The 18,372-nt window shown below is 54.6% G+C and overlaps 1 protein-coding gene and 1 long non-coding RNA gene across 4 annotated transcripts; one reads left to right on the top strand and one right to left on the bottom strand.

Annotated features, from left to right (window-relative positions):
* Positions 1-324: 324 nt before the first annotated feature.
* On the bottom strand, positions 325-15,816 carry EPHA1 (EPH receptor A1). Its single transcript, XM_070461998.1, has 18 exons — positions 15,691-15,816; positions 14,628-14,695; positions 9,928-10,209; positions 8,554-8,959; positions 8,161-8,316; positions 7,494-7,838; positions 7,235-7,362; positions 6,837-6,987; positions 6,316-6,412; positions 6,034-6,101; positions 5,123-5,248; positions 4,075-4,260; positions 3,844-3,905; positions 3,513-3,719; positions 3,198-3,347; positions 2,748-2,941; positions 745-900; positions 325-661 (listed from the first exon to the last, which is right to left on the bottom strand). The coding sequence occupies exons 1-18, from the start codon at positions 15,779-15,781 to the stop codon at positions 583-585; spliced, it is 2,952 nt and encodes a 983-aa protein (XP_070318099.1). The 5' UTR covers positions 15,782-15,816; the 3' UTR covers positions 325-582.
* On the top strand, positions 15,193-17,348 carry LOC139033275 (uncharacterized). 3 transcript variants are annotated; one of them, XR_011485894.1, is made up of 3 exons: positions 15,193-15,510; positions 16,148-16,244; positions 17,270-17,348. It is a non-coding gene; the product is annotated as an uncharacterized lncRNA (long non-coding RNA). The 3 variants fall into 3 exon arrangements; XR_011485893.1 differs by lacking the exon at positions 15,193-15,510 and adding an exon at positions 15,730-15,827; XR_011485889.1 differs by lacking the exon at positions 15,193-15,510 and adding an exon at positions 15,918-16,026.
* Positions 17,349-18,372: the final 1,024 nt, after the last annotated feature.

Raw genomic sequence — 18,372 nt, 5'->3', positions numbered from 1 at the left:
AGTGGGTAGCCATTTCCTTCTCCAGGGGATCTCCCTGATCCAGGGATCGAACCCAGGTCTCCCTCATTGCAGGCAGACTCTTTACCATCTGGGTCGCTAAGGTGTGTCTGAGTCTGTGAGCCCACGGACTGCAGCCCATCAGGCCCCTCTGTCCATGGGATTCTCCAGGCAAGAACACTGGAGTGGGTTGCCATGCCATCCTCCAGGGGGATCTCCCAGATCCAGGGGTTGAACCCACGTTTCCTGCATTGGCAGGTGGATTCTTTACCACTGAGCCCCTGGGAAGCCCGAGATGGAGAAGATGGATTAAAAGAAACAACCACCTGGGGAGAAGTTTCTGTTTATTTACAAAAATATATATGTATATGTATATAATATATATTAAGCCCTCCCCCAACTCCCACAATTCACTTTTTAACTTCTACCCCACCTCCCTTTTTAAAACAAAGAGACTTCAGAGAACTTCAGAGGCAGTTCCTCGGGAAGGGCGAGCAGGAGCAGCACCGACGTCCTGTGTCTGGCAGGTCGAGGGACCCGGGTCCCATCCTTGCTCCCTGAGGACAGGGTTGGGGAGGGGAAGGCTCAGTCCTTGAAGCCCTGAATACTGTAAAGAATGCGCTTCTGGTGTCCTGGGAGCGTGATCCCCATCTGCGCCAGGTCCCTGTGGGCAAGGAGAGGGGCTCGGTGAGTCCCGGGGCTCGATCCCCAGCGGCCCTGCCCTGCCCAGGCCCCCAGGGTCCTCACTCGGCCGTCAGGTCCAGCACGCACTCCATAGTGTCCAGCCCAGCAGAGCGGAAGTGCAGGATGTAGCGCTTCATTCGGATGGACTCCAGCCACTCAGCCACACTTCGGTAGGGGATCCCGTCAGAGCCGCTCAAGCTGGGCAGGCGAAGGGTTACCCTGTGGGGCGTGGAGGGGACCCCTCAGTCGCACGCGATGGGAGATGCAGGGCTTTCCTGAAACCGGGGCTCAGCCTCCGTGCCTGTGCGGCTGGCCTGCAAGCCGGGCGTCTGACACAGAGATTATCTGGACTTTGCGGGTTAGCCCAGCCATTGTCTCTGAACCCATTTCCTGGCCTGTTGCCTGGCAACAGCCACGGGGCAGGCGGACAGTCCTGCAGCACTGACAGACCTGGGGACAAGAGGCAGCCTTGGAGGTCTAGACCGAAGGGACCACCGGCCCGCCTGCACTGCAGTGGCCCGCTCTGGGCAACTGATGGGGGCCGGCTAAGACACGAGGATTAAGTATCCCAGCTGAGAGGATGCAGGAGGAGGAGGAGAACAGAGGCCCCGGAAGGTGGATGTGGCTTCGCCTTTTCTCAGGGTGGCCCCTGGGAGTTCTGGGAGCAGCCCCCTGCTTGCCACCTCCAACCTCAGCTGTTATTCTTGCACTCTGACCCCCCCCCCCCCCCCCCCCACAATACAATGAGTGTTCCTGTCCTGAAGCCAGCCGGGGCCAAAAACCATTAGCAAAGTAAATCTGCTGGGGGAAAAATATCCAACATTCCAGAAAGATTAGCACATGCGGTCTCCAGTGCACGAGGGAGTTGTGCTCCAAAAAGATAGTTTCAAAAGTTGGAACTGGGAGCACGTTTTCTCCCAGAAACAAGGTTATATATGGCGGTCTGATACAGAGGCCAGCACACCAGAGTTGCTTTACCCGATAAAGCATTTGAAGCCGTGCCCGTCTCTCCCATTTCACCCCCACAACCAGTTGACTCTCTGTATTCTGGCACTGTTTTCAGTAAAATGCAATTCTGACCATGTCCCTCCCATGGACAGTTTGAAAGAAATAAAAAATTGGTCAGAATCAAGTCCAAACTTCTCTACACCCTGCATTATTTGCAACTGGCACACCCTCAGCTCCCTAAGCCTTGCTGGCTACGTGAGCTGGGAGCCTTCCCAGACCCCACAAGTTTGCCCCCTCAGTCAGGACACACACCCCCGGCTGGCTCTTGTCAGTTTCTCTGTCTTCCCTTCCCCATTCTCAGGGACCAAGCACCCTGGAGCAGGTAGCAGGTTGGCAGCCGCTTGCATATACTTTCTTTCTCCGCATGCTGGCTTTCTGTGCTGGGCTGAGTCGCTCAGTCGTGTCCGACTCTTTGCAACCCTGTGGACTGTAGCCCACCAGGCTCCTCTGCCCATGAGGATTCTCCAGGCAAGAATACTGGAGTGGGTTGCCACGCCCTCCTCCACGGGATACCCCCAACCCAGGGATCAAACCCAGGTCTCCTGCATTGGCAGGCAGATTCTTTGCCACCTGTGCCACCAGGGAAGCCTCCATCAAACTAGAGCTATCAAGGCTGAGACACTGTACCTCCTCCATCAGAGCAGGCTCTTCTCAAAGTGCAGACTGGAATCCTGTGTCTATGCCTGACTCGGGAGCTCCACGGGCCCGGCGCTTGGTGCATGTGACGGCTGCCCGTTTCCATTCTCCCAGGCCTGCCCACCCCACCCAGGGTGGTTGCCGCCGCCGCTGCTGCTGCTGCTAAGTTGCTTCAGTCCTGTCTGACTCTGTGTGACCCCATAGACGGCAGCCCACCAGGCTCCCTCGCCCCTGGGATTCTCCAGGCAAGAACACTGGAGTGGGCTGCCATTTCCTTCTCCAATGCATGAAAGTGAAAAGTGAAAGTGAAGTCACTCAGTCGTGTCTGACTCTTAGCGACCCCGTGGACTGCAGCCCACCAGGCTCCTCCGTCCATGGGATTTTCCAGGCAAGAGTACTGCAGTGGGGTGCCATGGGGTTACCTGGGATCAAAGTTGGCAATGGTTCTCAGGGAGTGGGGGTTGGCGTGCAGATGCTCCAGCTGTGCCTTCAGGCGGTGGAAGGGGGGCCGGCGGGCGCGGTCGTAGGCCCAGCAGTTCTTCATGAGTTCATAGAGGGGGGCGGGGCAGTCCACAGGAGGGGGCAGCCGGTACCCGTCCTCAATGCTCTTCATTACCTGCAGCGAGGAGCGGGGCAGGAAGCTAGCCCGGCAGCCCAGCAGGAATATCTCTGTGCACACAGATCACTGCCACCGAGCCTCTGAACCCCTGACCAGGGTGGGCGTGGTCAAGACAACAGGGCATGAGGTGAAGGGGACCAGAGAGGTTAGGAATGCAGATAAAGGGGCAGAAAGAAGAAGTCGGGGTATTTGCAAGAAAGGGCTGTGGAGGACTTGGGGAGGGGCCAGGAGGTGTGAGAAACACCAGGCTCACCTCCTGATTGCTCATCTCCCCGTAGGGCTTGTCCCCGAAGCTGAGCACTTCCCACATCACGATCCCAAAGCTCCACACGTCGCTGGCCGTGGTGAAGATCCGGTGGGCGATGGCTTCGGGGGCTGTCCAACGGATGGGGATCTTCCCTCCCTAATGGGGCATGTGGGGCAGAAAGCTGAGGAGTCTCAGCACCGAAGGGCATGGGAAGCTACCGTGTCCCCATGAGCATGCCTGCTCTGTATGTACTGATGGCTGTATGTACAGCGTGTAGTTGTGGGTGTGGATGTGTATGTGATAGATGTATGAGGCTCTCACCTGGGTTTCATAGGTGCCATCAAAGTTGTCCAGGAGGCGGGTCAGGCCAAAGTCAGACACTTTGCAGCACAGGTTCTGACTCACCAAAATGTTCCTGGCGGCCAGGTCCCGGTGGACGTAATTGTGGTCACTGAGGTAGTTCATGCCAGACGCTATGCCCTGCAGCATGGTCACCAGCTGCCCAGGCACTAGCTGGTCCTCCCGCTCCTGCAGCAGGGAGTGGGCGAAGTCAGGGGCCAGGCTGGGTCTCCTCTTCCCAGAGCTGGGGTCCATGCCTGGGTGGGGCTCTGTGGCCAGTCCCCCTTCCCAGCTGGTCCTGTACCCTCCTCACCCTTAGGAAGGCATCCAAGGCTCCATTCTCCATAAACTCCGTGATGATCATGATGGGTTTTCCTGAGACATAAAGCACACATCACCCCAGCAGCCTCCACCCCGTCTCCACCCAGAACCACACTTCCTGCCTCTGACAGCACAGCCTCCCTCCACTTCCGGTGGTCTCAGCCCTCTTCTCCCACCCCCTCCCCTGGCCCCTGCACGCTCTCTTGGGTCCCAACCCTCATACTCTTTGTGACCACGCCTTCCAGGTGCAGAATGTGTGGGTGGTTGAACTGGCCCATGATAGTCGCCTCTCGAAGGAAGTTCCACCACTGGCCATCGGGAGATGTGTCTTTCAAGGTCTTAATAGCCACAATCTTGCAATCCTGGCTGGGGAGTCTCAGGGACCCCCGATACACTTCCCCAAACTCTCCTGGGTGGAAAGAAAACAGGGTCATGGCCGGATACACTGTCAGGCTCCCGAGGGGGACAGGCAGCGACCTCCCCAGTCCTCCAGTTCCCTTTTCTTCTCCGGCCCAGAGGATCAGAAACATGGTGTACCCTCCTCCCCAAGACAGGGCTTGGCGGTACTTCCCAGGGCTGGGGGACTGGGAGCCGGGAATAGGAGTAAGTTCTGTACTGCTTAGCACTGTCTGCCCACCTAGCACAGTTTCAGGGCTCAGGAGACAGTGGGCAAGGGGGTACTGTGCAGTGGGGCTGGACTGTGCTCACGGAGGGCAGGCTGGTCAGGGTCAGTACACAAGTGACCGGGGAAGCTGACCACTGCTGCCTCTCTTCCGCAAGCTGCTCCAGTCACAACTCGGCCAGTTTGGCCACACAATCGGCCAAGACACTGCCGAGCTTTGTTCGCTGTTCAGATCCATTTCCCCTGGTGACCCAAGGGATCAGGGCAGCCCAAGGACACTGGGCCCCTGTAGGGTGGAATGCGGGACGCCCTGAATCCCTTCCACATTTGGGAACCCTCTGAGAAGAGCCTGAGCCTGGGCACAGTGATAAAGTCTCTTGATAAAGATGATGTGTCCAATGCTCTTTATCAGAAATTCCATCATCACAGAGACAGATGGTGCAGGAGCTGGGGGCTGCTCCAGGACACCCGATAAGGGGGTTACGACGTGAACATGGTGGTTTCAGGACACAGGGTACAACGGGGAGGAGACTCATCTGGGAGCTCCTGGGCCAGCGGAGAGGCCAGCTGGGCTCTGCAGGGAAAGGCCGGAAGGAAGGGGCCGGCCGGCAGCTCTGCGTGGCCACACAGAGGGGCCCACAGGGCTCACCTTCACCTATGACGGTGTCCACGACCAGCCAGGCCGGGTCGAGCTCCTGGGTGAAGTCCAGGGCTCCCTGGGCAGGGTCTTCATACGCCTGGAGGTCGACGTAAGGCTTCAGCCACAGCTTGTCCTCTGTGGGCAGAACAGGGTGGACTCGGCCCAACTCTGGGGGCTCAGGGGTACCAGGAGGAGGGGCCAGCAGACCCCAGAGTCCTGGCTCTTCTGACCCCTGAGAAGCCCTGTCCTGGCTGAAGTGAAAGACAGTCTCCTCCCTCAGCAATGAAGCCTCCAGAGCCCAGTCACTCCTCCTGTGTCTGCGTGCAAAGCTTGTGTATCCTCGCCTCCCGGGGCCCAGAGCAGCAGGCAGGAAGCCAGACCCGAACTGTGTTCACGGCCTCGAGTGACCCAATCTTCCCGAGGCTCCTTGACCCTACATCCTCGCCTCATTCCTCCCCGCTGCTCACCACCCTGCCCCGGTCACTCACAGCTCATTCACATTCCCAGACCAGCCTGCCTCCCGCCCCGTGACTTGGATGGACCCCAGACTCCCTTTTGTGGGGCACCTAACGAGGTGACCGGCGGGCAGCCCACATGTCTGGAAGGAGCCTTTTCCTCCCATCCAGCCTCAGCCCACAGACCCGGCCAGGCAGGGTAAGGAAGGCAGCGCAGAGCCCGGGCATATCCGTACAGTGGCTCCAACAGCTCACAGGTAATTGCACAGAGCCTCTGGGGGACTATTAGTACGGAGTTAATTAACGAAAGTTAATTAAGGAGCGAAACACCACAGCCCCGGAGACAGGAGAGCCCACGCGTGCCCCCAGAGCCGCGCTAGCAAACCTAGGTCCCTGGGCCCCGTCCTAGGGGCACCTCCCAGCACGCATGCGCACCACGTGTGCACACAGGCGCTCGCGGCTCACCTCGGTCCCCATCGGCGACGCGATCTCGCTGCCTCTGCTGCCTCTGGTGCCGTCGCCGCTGAGCTCTCCTGTCAGGGTGGGGACCAGGGTCTTCAGGGGCCCAGGACCATCTCAGGGGCCCAAATGCTCTTCAGCTGAGCTCTCCCCAGAAACAGGCGTTGGGGGGGACACAGGAGCTTTGGGACTAGGGCGTGGGAGTGCTGTTGGGACTGCATTCAGGAGCTTCTGCCTGGGCAAGGGGACCCAGGGTGGGGAGGGCGGTTGGGGGCACAGGAGAAACACCTGGAACGGAAGACCAGCATCCCGAGCAGCAGGGCTACGCCCAGAAGCAGTCCGAAGATGATGGCCACGATCTCGCCTCCACTCAGGACCCTGGAAACTGCAGGCACACGGGGTGAAGAAGTCTGGGGGTGCTCAGGGCCTCCAGGGATGATGGAGGCTAAAAGGGCACATGCAGGGGGTATGTGTGCCCCAAACAGGGAGATGGGTATGGGTGTGGGTGAGAAAGCCCATGGGAAGGGCCCATCTAGGGACCATCAGCTTGGGCTGCCAGCCAGTGGACGCTGACCTGAGAGGTTAGGAGACTGGACAGAATGCTGGCTGGCAGTATACGGCATCAGGATGAGTGTTTGAGAAGGAGGTGCGGTGTGAGCTGCATGGAGCTGTCCACCCAGGAAGCTTGTGTGTGTGCGTGTGTGCGTGTGTCTACAGGAAGGAGCTCACTAACCGGAACAAGGTCTGAGAAACCTCAGGGGGACAACAGCTGCGTGTGTGTTTGGGACAGAACAGAGTAACCCACTGACCGGGTGGGCTGGTCCGAAACTCATGGTCGGCGGAGAAGGGGCCGGGGCCCAGAGGGGTCACCATGCGGACTCTGACGATGTATGTGGTGTCGGGCTGCAGTTCTGTCAGCAGGACCCTGGGCTCTAGAACCATCTGGTACCGCTCTTCATCCTGTGGATGGGGGGGGCTCATGTTATCTGGGCCATGCCACACCAGACCTGGTGGAGGAGATGGGCAGTCCTGGGAACATGCGGGAGGGGAGGCTGGGGAATGGTCAGGTCAGGGATCCTGACGGGGTTCTGCCCTGAGACAGCCACACAGGTCACTGCGGGCAGTCTCCTCCCATCCTGCACCCCAGGCGAGGAAATGTCGGGTGCGTCCAGACACAGACACTGGAGACGTTCAGTTGCATTCTTACCTGGTTCAGCACGTGCAGCTCATAGCTGAGGTTGCCCCCAGGGCTGCGGGGCCGGGACCCCGCCCAGGTCAGCTCCAGCTGCCGTGGTGCCTTCTTCACCAGTCTCAGGGACAAGCCTGACAGGGACTCTGCGAGTTCAGAGGGAGGAAATCACTCAAGTAGCTTCTGCTGGCTTTCCACCCATCGACTTGTCCCGGAGGTCCTATTCCCCCCCTACCCCCCATCTTCTCCAGGCCCTGCTGGCCCCCAGGCCCCTCACCTGCAGACCCCATGTTGATGCTGAGTGAGGCGCTGGCAGGCTTGGAGGCACCCAACCCCGACACTCCATTCTGGGCTTCCACATTGAAGGTGTAGTTGGCGTGGGGTTCGAGGCCATCCACACGCACCGAGGGTGCGGTGAGCCCGCTAGGGCCTGCAGAGAAGCGCACACCTGCCCCGCAGGGCTGGCAGGGCCCCCCATCCAGCACTGCTCCCTGACACTGAGAACACTCCACATTGTATCTGACATCTTCACGTTCCCCCAGGTCTGCTGGGGGTTCCCAGCGCAGGGAGAGCTGAGTCCCTGAAACGGAGAAGCTCAGATTTCGGGGGATTGAGGGGGGACCTGTGGGAAAAAACCGGCCATCAGTAGGGGCCAGCGTTGCTCTCTCCCCAAGCTGCTGGCTCCCAGCCTCCTCCCAACACTCTGATTCTCGAAGTCCTCTGAAGGCCCTGCCAGGAGATTTGATTCCTAGTGAGGAAAAGGTAGCTTAATCGCATCTCTGTGCTCTTCTAGGAGAGCAGGGGTGTGGGCTGGGGGCATTGTGTGGCTGGCACCCTGGATGGTCCCCAGTATCTTATAGGCTCTGGAAAGTTCTGACTCCAACACAGGCTTAGCCACAGTCCTGCACCCCCTCACAGACGGCCAGGCCCTGGCCCCGACTCACGTGTGCACGCAGCATGGGGGCCCTCCCCGGGAGCGCGGTAGTGCCCACTCTCGCAGGCACACTCCGTGGCCCCTTCAGCCTTGGCTGTGCTATGTTGGGGGCACTTGAGACACTGGGGCGCGTCCACGTCACTCCGGTAGGAGCCGCTCGGGCAGGCTGCAGAGAGAATGCCACAGAGCCAAGGTTGTCCAGCGTTTTACAGGCAGAATCATATCCCTCCTCCCAATTCTTTGTGCTAGAAACACCCCGGTATGTGTCTCCCTAGGGCCTTTGGACACTCAGTGTAAATGTCAACTGAGATGGAGCATTGGCTTCCTTCCAGCCCTTGGCACCCGGGAGTCCCTCCCACAAGGGGCTCCTGCAGGTTCTCCCCACCTCCTCAAGTCTTCTTACCGAGGCATTCCTCAGCATCGCTGCCGCCCTCCTCATACCCAGGCTCACAGTGGCACCGTCCCACCGGTACCAACCACTCGCCGTCGGGGCTGCAGTGCATGCGGGGTGCACCCGAGGGGCCAGGGCTGATGTGTGCGTGGGGCAGGCAGGTCCCTGCCACTTCAGCCAACCCCCCAGGTCCAGGCAGAGTGTCAGGGAATCGGGCCAAGCCGTGCACAGTTTCAGGGCAGCGCTGGTAGAAGACCCGGACAGACACCAGGGCCACACAGGCACCTGGGTTGTGGAACGCGAGGTAGAGGCCTCGGCGGGTCAGGCGGCCCAAGGAGCAGCGCTCCACGTTCAGCTTCACGGCTCTGGATGCAAGGTCTCGGACGGTGAAGCTCTGGTCGGCAGCCACTGTGGTTACCTGGGAAGGAGGTAGGGGAAGAGGGAACAAGGCAAAGTCGTGCTTCATTCCCACACCACAGAAGCGATTGCTTGCTTGACACTTCATAATTTATACAGCCATCAACAGAGGGCCGATTACGTGGGAGCTACTGAACCAAGCATTTTTATGTGCATTAATTCAGCAAGGTGGAATGGATCACCTTCCCATGTGACAGATGAAGAAATTAAGGCCAAGAGAAGTAGAAGAAACTTGGATAAAAATCACACAGCCACCACCTGGTGGGGCTGGGATGGGAACCCAGGCTTTAGGACGCTACAGCTCTGATACTTCCCATTATTCACAGGTGTTCCCAACCTCAGTGGCAATGAGGTGATCAGTTATAAAGGGTGTCATCTTTCACTTATTACTAATAACCAACTTTACAGCAGCTGCTCTTTGGAAAAAGATGAGATTACATCCTCTAATAATATGCTCTCTTTTCTTTCGCATTCCAGTATGTTTTCTTGGGTAGGAAAGAAAGAGAAAAGATTAGAAAGTAGCCTGCAGAGAACTGTCTTCTTACACAACTCTAGGTATACTCATGGGCGTGTGTCACACACAGTTGTGGTGAGCACTGATGTAAAAAGTCCAAATACCTCTCCCCTGCCCCCACCATGCCATGCTTTTATCTCAATGGATGCTCATAAAGGCCTCTAAAATAGATGAGGCTGGCACTCATTAATAATAATAAAATATTTTTATCACCATTTCAAGACAAGGAAGAGCTCAGAGAGGTTAAGCGACACTCCCTGTGCTGGGACACAGCTGAAGAGGTACTTGAATCCAGCCCTTCTGATTTCTAGTCCTGTATTCTTTTTGTTATTCCACACCTACACCCTCTTCCTATTTCTGCCACCTTCTCTTTTCTCTGAGCAGAGCAGGGTCATGGAAGGGAGTGGGGCAGGGATGAGTATCAGAGCTGAAATGGTCACGAGGGGCAGGAGCACCTTCTGGAACATGGCCCGCCGGAGCTGAATGCCCACGTCCTGGTCACTCTCCATATACAGGAGGTTGAAGGTCTCCTTGCAGCCCAGAGGCCCTGCTTCCCCGGGGAAACTCTTGCAGTCACGCACGGTAAACTGCAACTCCACATGGACGCGTGAGGCCTCCTCTCCCCGGTAGATCCAATTGGTGCGAAGCCAGTGCTCGGTGTCTCTGCCTTCTTGCACGGGGCAGTCCTGGTACATGTACAGGGGTGTCCCATTCAGTATCTGCTGCACCTCACTCCACTGTGAGAGGAAAGTCAGAGTCAGTCTCCAAGTCATCATCGCCGACTCCCCAGATACTCACTTTCTAGAGTGGAGGCGAGGAAGCTGGTGTCAGAGCTCCACAGGTTCACACTTCTTGTCCTGCTTTCTCTCAACACCCCATGCAACAGGATAGTAGGTTAACTGTTCAGGGTTGGGGATTACTTGGATATAGCATAAGCAAGACAATGGGCTTCCCAGGTGGTGCCAGTGGTAAAGAACTCGCCTGCCAATAGATTCTTGGGTCAGGAAGATCCCCTGGAGGAGGGCATGACAACCACTCCAGTATTCTTGCTTGGAAAATCCCATGGACAGAAGAGCCTGGCGGACTATGGTCCAAAGGGTTGAAAAGAGTCAGACATGACTGAAGCAGCTTAGTACATGTACAAGACAACACATCCTTAACAATCCTGGCCAGCCAGCCCTGGACCCTTCAGTGAGCCCACTCTAACTCTAAGCGTGTGAGCACCATTTTCACCTATTTTATCAGCAAAGCTGTCAGATACTCCAAAGGCAGATTTTGGGTAGCTCATTCACAGAATCTTTCTGCCTATTTGTTCAGAGGAGGGGAGACTATGTATGACGTGAAGGCTCCTGACTTTTGGAGGGCAAGAGAAAATATAGAACTCTTCTAAATGAGGGAACCTCATCCTCTCCAATGTTCCCTCCAGTTATGGCCACTATAAAAATCAACAATGGAAAGAGCTGGTTGGACTCCTAGACATCATCCAGTTCACCTTCCTTAACTCTTTTTTTACATTAAAAAAAAGTTTAATCTTAGCAATAATAATGGCCAGCACTAATATAGTGCTTAGCATGGGCCAGTCACTATTCTAAGCATTTTGGATGAAGAAGCTGAGTAACAGTTAGGTTAAAGGACTTACTTGCTCAAGGCATCAGCTATTAAGAGGAGGAGCCGGGAGGTGCACCCAGGGATTCTAGGCTCCAGAGTTTATGCTCTTAATCATCATGTTTCTATGTGCTTATTACAAAAAGCCAAGGAATAAAAACCTACATAAAATAAAAAGTGAAATTCTTCTCGTCTATCCACCCATTCCTAACAACTTGGAATAAAACCTCCCAGATCATTTTCAGGGCTTCCGGAGAAATACTTAAATGTTTTCTCGTGTGCCTGTTTTTAATGTAAGTTTTTTTAAACATATACATTTCATTTTGTAACCTACTTTTTGTTTTTAACAAATAGTCTTTGAAAGATGTCCACAACAGTGTATAGATCTACCTAATTCTTTTCAGCAATTCACGAAATAGTATCTCATTGTATGGATGTACCATAATTTATATAATTATTTACCTATTGTTGGATATTTAGATAACTTCTAGCTTTTTTAAAAAAGATTTTAAGTATGTTTAGATTTTTATGATTTCTGTAGAACTACTGTACCAAAGGGCAAGGACATTATAAATTTTATAAGAAGATATTGCCAAATTGTCCTTCACAGAAGCTTTATCAACTTACACATCAACAGTGCAGGAGGTACATTTTCTCAAAACTTCATTAACACTGGACATTAATGAGCTTTTTATTTTTGGTCAATCTTATGGACAAAACAGCTTCTGGCCATTTTAATTTACCTTTCTTTGGGGAGGAGGTTGTGGCATTTTTCTTTTGTTCACTGTCTATGTGTATTTTTAAGCCGTTATGTTTTATAACTTTGCCCAATATTCTACTGTCATCTTTTGAATCTTTTGAGTATCCATTTGGATAAGCTTTTTTTTCTTTAACATTACAGATATTAATCATTTGTTTGAAATGTATATTTCATATATTTCCTCCATCATACCATTTAATTTTGCTAATGATGTCTTTTAAAATTTTTACATAATAACATTTTTTCTTCTTTCCTTTTTCTGTGTTATGTAAATATTTTGCTTGAGAAGCTCTCCCATCCAAGATTATAAAGATTGTCTATATTTCTCCTAACATTCTTTTTTTTTTCTCCTAACATTCTTATAGGTTTGGTTTTTAGGTTTAGATTTAAGCTTCCTAGAATTTATTTTTTGTGTGTATAGTGAGCTTCCCAGGCAATGCTTAGTGGTAAAGAACCTGCCTGCCGATGCAGGAGACGCAGGAGACTCGGGTTTGATCCCTAGGTTGGGAAGATCCCCTGGAGAAGGGAATGGCAACCCACTCCAGTATTCTTGCCTGGAAAATGCTATGGACAGAGGAGCCTGGCAGGCTACAGTCTATGAGGCAGCAAAGAGTTGGACCCAACTGATTGAGCACATAGTATGAAGATGTAACTTTACTTTCTTCCTTTAAAAAAAAATTATGGACACTGAATTGTCAATTTATCAACTAGGCTCTACCTTACACATTGATTTGCCATTCCAATGTTATCACAGACTAAAATCTCAAGTATGCAGGTTTGTTTGGGGACTTTCTATTCTGTTGCATTGACCTGAATATTCTTGTGCAATACCAAGTGTTTTAATTATAACTGGTGTATAGTATGTTCTGATATCTGGTAGGACAAGTTTCCTATTTCATTATTCTTCTTTTTCAAAAGAATTCTCAGCCATTCTTAAGTATATTCTCTGCTAGATGAATTTTTAAGAAGCGCTCAAATTCTATAAAATATTCCAGCGATATTTTGGCTGCAACCCCCTTATTGTATAAAGAGACTCAGGCCCATAGCAAGTTCACTCCCCCGAGGGTTTTTATCACTACATGCAGTGTTGGAAAAGGCGAGGAAAAGCACCATGAACTTAAAGTTTGGGGTGGTGTGGGGCAGGCGCAGAAGTATATGTTGCTGTGAGGCACGTATTTTTGTATTAGGGTAGGGGGTTCAAAGATGGAACAAGGGGTGTCCTGGCTACAGCGACGGAAGGCAGCGAGGGCCTGTACTTAGGGAGCTGTGATGGGGAAGCTGGAGTGGAAGGCTTGGGGTGGAGGTCAGGTGGAAAGGTGGTGGGTGGTTAACGCGCAGCCCATTAGCTAGACTGCCAGGGCTGCAGCTGGAGCCAGGAGAAGCAGATGTTCCCAGCTGTAACTCGCTTCCCCTGGTTCCAGCAGTGACAGATGTGGGAGAAGCAGCTGCCCGGGATCCACAGCAAGGATCCTTTCACTTATCACTCTGGTTGCTGGCTGCTACATAGGTCTGTTCTGGGGAGGCTGAATCTGAATGTGTGTGTGTGTGTGTGTGTTTTGAAAAGATGGAGAGGAGTGGAAGGGACACAGCAGTCAGTGGAAATGTGCCTGCTGCTGTCTTCTTGCCTTCCTAGTACAAAGCTGTTTCGCGTGAGCTGAAAAAGGGGCCTTGTTTCCACTCCAGCCCAGTTAGGGGAGACTTATTTGAGTGGGGGGTGGCAGGGGTAGCCCGTGGGAGCCTGCAGATGGACCTACAGCCCTCACTGTGGAGCGATGAGCTGGTTTATGAGATGCGGCACCTATTAGAGCTGGCCTACTCCAGGATTTTCTGAGCAGCCTCTCCTGTAGGATACATTATGATTTTGTCTATTAATTCTAATTACAGGCCACTCCACAGGAGAGCCCAGAGTGGAGCCAGGACCCTGCAACCCAAAGGGAAAGAAACCAAGTAACCCCAGAAATGGAGGCTGGATTCCTACTGCCGTAGGAAAGAAAAGAGGACGCCCAGAGAACAGAGTCCAGGACCAGAGGGAAGAGGCCTGAGGCCAGAGTCCTGGAGGCTATGGTGCTTGTGGAAGCTCCTGTGGTCCCAGGCCCAGCTCTGCTGAGCTGAGTGGCAGCTCCGCTCCGGGACTCACAGGATCCTCCCCCTGCTCACTGGGACTTCGGAATATCCAACAGGGAAGGGGCTTAGAATGCATGGTGTGCCTGGGCTGGGGAGAACGGAAGGGCCAAGGGCTCCCTGATGGGGCAGCTTTTAACTTGGGGAGAGTCAAAGATGCTTTGAAGAAGGTGATGAAAACTCTGTCTCTCCTCTCCAGAAAAAAAAAAAAAGTCCACATACAGCTACCTAACTCTAAATACTTTCTGATGAGGGCCCCTGACCCCCTGAAACCTATCTGCACAACTCCACTGGGATGGATGGACCCCAGATTGAAGACACTCTTCTGTGTTCAGGTCTCAGCCCTCAACCATCTCAGGGATGGTCCATTCTCTTCCCAGGGGCTGTCACTCTCATCTTCCTCCAAGTCCTCGAAAGTACTGAGCCCTTCCTCGCTGGGGCAGGGAGAGGAGGAGCCGGGCATTGAAGCTTTCCCCATGGGGTGAAGCTTGACCCCCCCCCCCCCAAGTCCCATTCAGGAGGCTCTGACTCACCTCCCCTCCCCTCCCCCTCCCGGAGGAGACACTTCCAGTTTTTCCAGCTCTTTTCTCAGCTCCTCCACCCACCTCACCATCCCATTTCCCAGTGGCCTTCAGCCTTGAGCCACCCTAGATGCCCCCTGTCACTCACCCCATCCTCTGGGGGATCCAGGAGCCAGCCCAGCTCTTCCTGTGCCTTGCTAGTATCCATCAGAGTGACTGAAGGTGGAGAGAAAGGGGGCTGTCATCTCTGGGGGAGGCCCCACATGTGCAACTCACATTCCTCCTTCTGGTCCCCCAGCCCCAAGGCTTCAGCATCCTGTACCCTCACAGCTGTGAGTTTCTGAGGTTTTGGGGAGGAAAACCTCCCCAGAAGGAGGATTGAAGAAGAGCTCCAGGGCTTAGTCTGTCTTCCTCCCGAGTGTGAAGGGAGAAAGGCAGAGTGGGGCAAGGGTTGGAGGGCTGAACCTTTGGCCAAAGTCAGCAGCAGGAAGGGCAGTCCCAGAGAGGCTGGGCGGCCTCACACTCGGCAGGGACCGTCAGGTGTAGAAATGGAGGGGCAGATGGACAAGAGATGAGCTTGGCTGCTGGGGGCCGCTGAGTGGGCAGGATGTGGACAGGGGACTCTGGAGGGGCATCCTGGGTGGGGAGGCTGCCGCCCCCTGGCAAAGGGCCTGGCCTGCACGAGGTGGTGGGGTGGGGGTACAGGCACAGCCAAGAGTCCGGGAAGCAGGGATAGTAGGGTCACAGAGCATGCACGAGTCCACGGGAAAGGCTTGACCTCTGCAGAAAGGAGCACCTGCACCCAACCCACCCCCAGCGCAGGTCCCTCTGTCCCCGGGCTTAAGATGGCATAAGGGGACTTCCACCTCCGACTTCCCAAGGGTCAAATCTCTGAGTTGGAAGCCTAAGGTTGGGACTGCCTGGGAATGGAGTGTCCCCAAGATCGCTGGGGTGGGAGACTGCTTCCAGCAGAAACTCACTCTCCACCCCCACCCCACCCAGGAGCAAACTGCTGGCCAGAAGGGAAAGGGGTGAGTGACCCGGGAAAGCAGCTGTTTGGGGTTAAAGGCCAAAGACTGGCCTGGCCAGTCGACTGCCTGGCAGCCGGGCAAAACAAGAGCGCTGGAGAGGGGCTCCGAGGAGTGGGCCTCTCTGGAATGCCGGCTCCCGGAGGAGGAGGGGGTGGGGCGGGGCGGGGCGGGGGTCGGTACCTTCCAAGGCGTGCGCCCCCGGGGGCAGCGGTGCGCAAAGCAGCAGCAGCAGCAGCAGCAGCCCGAGCCCCAGGGGCCAGCGCCGCTCCATGGCGCTGGGCCGGGACCTGGGACCGCGGCCCGGACGGCGGGGCCAGGTCGCGAGAACTGGGCTAGCCGGGCCGGCCGGGCGGGGGCGGGGAGGGGGCGGGGCTAGCGCCCGGGGCGGAGTCCAGGCCTCACCTGGATCACCTTCTTAAAGGGACAGGAGGGCAGGAAGGAAACTTGTAAAACAGGCCATAAACTTCAAAAAAACCGGAGGCGCCTTGACCGGAACGAGACTGCGGGCGCCGCCTGGTGGGTGGGATTGGGAATCGACTTGGCTCCGTGTTCCTTTGGACCCCAAACCCATCCCTGTCTCCAACCGGCCTTTGGCCTAACTACACCCTGGTGTCCCCTCCCTTCTCCCTTTCTTCAGGGCCCAGTGCTGTAACAGACACCGGGAGGGGGAAAGCAGAGTAAAGAGACACGTCTTGATGTTTCCGTCGGGGAGGCTTAGGTGACCATCACGCAAGGTGAGGCTGGTTGGAAGCGAGTCCAGGCGGGGGCTCGGTAGGTGAGACCTGAGGGAGGAGACTTGGGTGAGCTGGGTTTTCTGGGTGGCAGAGATTGGGCAAGGCGTGAGCGAGGGCCCGAGGGCAGGGAGCCTCAAGCTGCCTCTGGGAGTGGTGAAGGGACCAGTCTGACTGCTGGGCTCAGGATTGTCGTCCTGGGAACCAGGCAGGAAAAGCAGGTGCGGGCCCAGGCAGGGAAGGTCTTGGTACACGCGTGAAGGAGTTTGCACGTTACCGTGCACTTTATAGAGCAATGGGAGAAACTGGTGAGGGCTTCTGAATGCAAGTGCTAAGAGGAGCTACGTGGTGTAGACCTACGGCCTCCCTCCGGTTGGAGACTTTTTGTGTTAGTTGCTCAGTTGTGTCCGACTCTTTGCGACCCCACCGACTGTAGTTTTCCAGGCTCCTCTGTCCATGGGATTTTCCAGGCAAGAATACTGGAGCGGGTTGTCATTTCCTTCTCCAGGGGATCTTCCCGGCCCAGGGATCGAACCCTCATCTCCTTCATTGGCAGGTGAATTCTTTACCCCTGAGCCACCTGGGAAGCCCCTGTTGGAGAGTGCCTTCCAGTATATTCAAGACATGTTTGTTCAGTTTCTACTCTGCTTGCAGCAAGCTCTGAAAGTGTCAAAGAAGAATCCTTGCTCTAAACAAACTATTGGCGGAGAAGTGTTTGCAGGGGCTGGAGCATAAAGCAAGAGCAGAGATGGCTAAAGTGACAGGCAGGAGGCACTCATTAGGGGTGACAGTGGCTCCAAAGGGAGTGATCGCCCACTGAGGGCCGGTGGTCAGTCCCATGCCTGGGGCCGCTCCTTCCTGCAGCCCTCTCTGGCTCCATCTCCTCTGGCTGACTCATTCACAGTTTTTCTATCATTTGAATTGTTGCATGTTTTGGTCACCATGGGGGAAGGGAGGTGGTGCATTTTAGGTGCTTATTTTGTTTCAAAAAACTAATCCTTCTCATGTTTCTTTTTTTTTACATACAGATAAGGACAGGAGGAAAATGGCTCATAATTTCCTGGCCCAGACTAGCCTCATTGGCATAAATAAATAAATGGAATCCAAGCACGTTGGTTGGAAAATTCACATGGAACAGAAAAGAAACAAAACGGAAAGTAGAATCCTCTTTCCTCCCACCCTCCAGTTCCTGACCCCAGAGTTACCCACCATCAATTGTTTTTTGTTCACCCAAGGTGTTTTCTCTGTGGTTTTGTTGTTGTCGTTCAGTCACTAAGTTGTAGCCCTATCTGACTCTTTGTGACTGCAGCATGCCAGGCTCCTCTGTCCTCCGCTGTCTCCCAGAGTTTTCTCAAATTCATGTCTTTCCCCTGTGGACACACCATCATATACCTCTTTCTAGTCTCCGTCTGCCCCCACGGCCAGCCTATCCCTCACCCAGCACATACACATGCTTTTAGAATGTATATACGGGGGGGCCATAGGATACATAGGCTCTGCACCAGGGGCCTCTTTCTAAAGTAAAGGACTGTGGGAAGGAGGGGGAGGCTCCTGCAGGCTCCAAAGGCTCAGAGCTTTGTGATTTCAGCGGGGAGGAATGGGCGAAGGGTGCACAGCCAACAGAGGGGGGAAATGGAGCAAACTTTGGACAATCGTGCTAGGAAATAAGCCAGACTGCGGTGAGGTCATGCATGTGCTCCATGGTGTGGTTCATTAAAGTTATAAGACCCTTGGGACTCAAGGGGGGTGGGGTGGGGGCTGCCCATGCAGAGAGAGGTGGAGTCCGGAGGAACCTGGCTTTTGTGGTCGGACTGTTTCTCTGTCCTGAGTCTGGAAGTGTTGAAGAGGGGGAAGGAAAGCCCACGTCCAGCTGCGTTCAGGATGAACCCCAACTTGACAGTCCCTCATTCCCTTTGTTGTGGGAGGAGGCACGCCTTCAGTTTTGGCCTCTGTCCTTAACTAACAGTGCAGCTTTTTGGAGTTATTTCCACTCTCTGGACCTTAGTTTTCTTAGACCCAGATGATCTCTGAGACCATTTCCAGGAAAGACGATGGGATATAGGGTCAGAAGATGAAGGCCAGCTCATTCAGCCTTGTGTGTCTCTGTTTCCTTAGCTACAAAATGCAATTA

This window comes from Odocoileus virginianus, chromosome 1 (genome assembly GCF_023699985.2).
Source record: "Odocoileus virginianus isolate 20LAN1187 ecotype Illinois chromosome 1, Ovbor_1.2, whole genome shotgun sequence".
NCBI classification, from domain to species: Eukaryota; Metazoa; Chordata; class Mammalia; order Artiodactyla; family Cervidae; genus Odocoileus; species Odocoileus virginianus.
The sequence above is the reverse complement of the archived record's forward strand: the minus strand, read 5'-3'. Positions and strand labels throughout refer to the sequence as shown.

Bases quoted from the DNA above. Each gene is read 5' to 3' on its own strand.
- EPHA1 (XM_070461998.1), bottom strand. From the start codon at position 15,781: ATGGAGCGGCGCTGGCCCCTGGGGCTCGGGCTGCTGCTGCTGCTGCTG. The intron at 6,413-6,836 runs GTCAGTGGGTTA...GTGTGCCTGCAG, and splicing joins GTTTCGGACCAGCCCACCCG to TTTCCAGGGTCCTGAGTGGA. The intron at 5,249-6,033 runs GTGAGCCGCGAG...TTCTGCCCACAG, and splicing joins CGTCGCCGATGGGGACCGAG to AGGACAAGCTGTGGCTGAAG.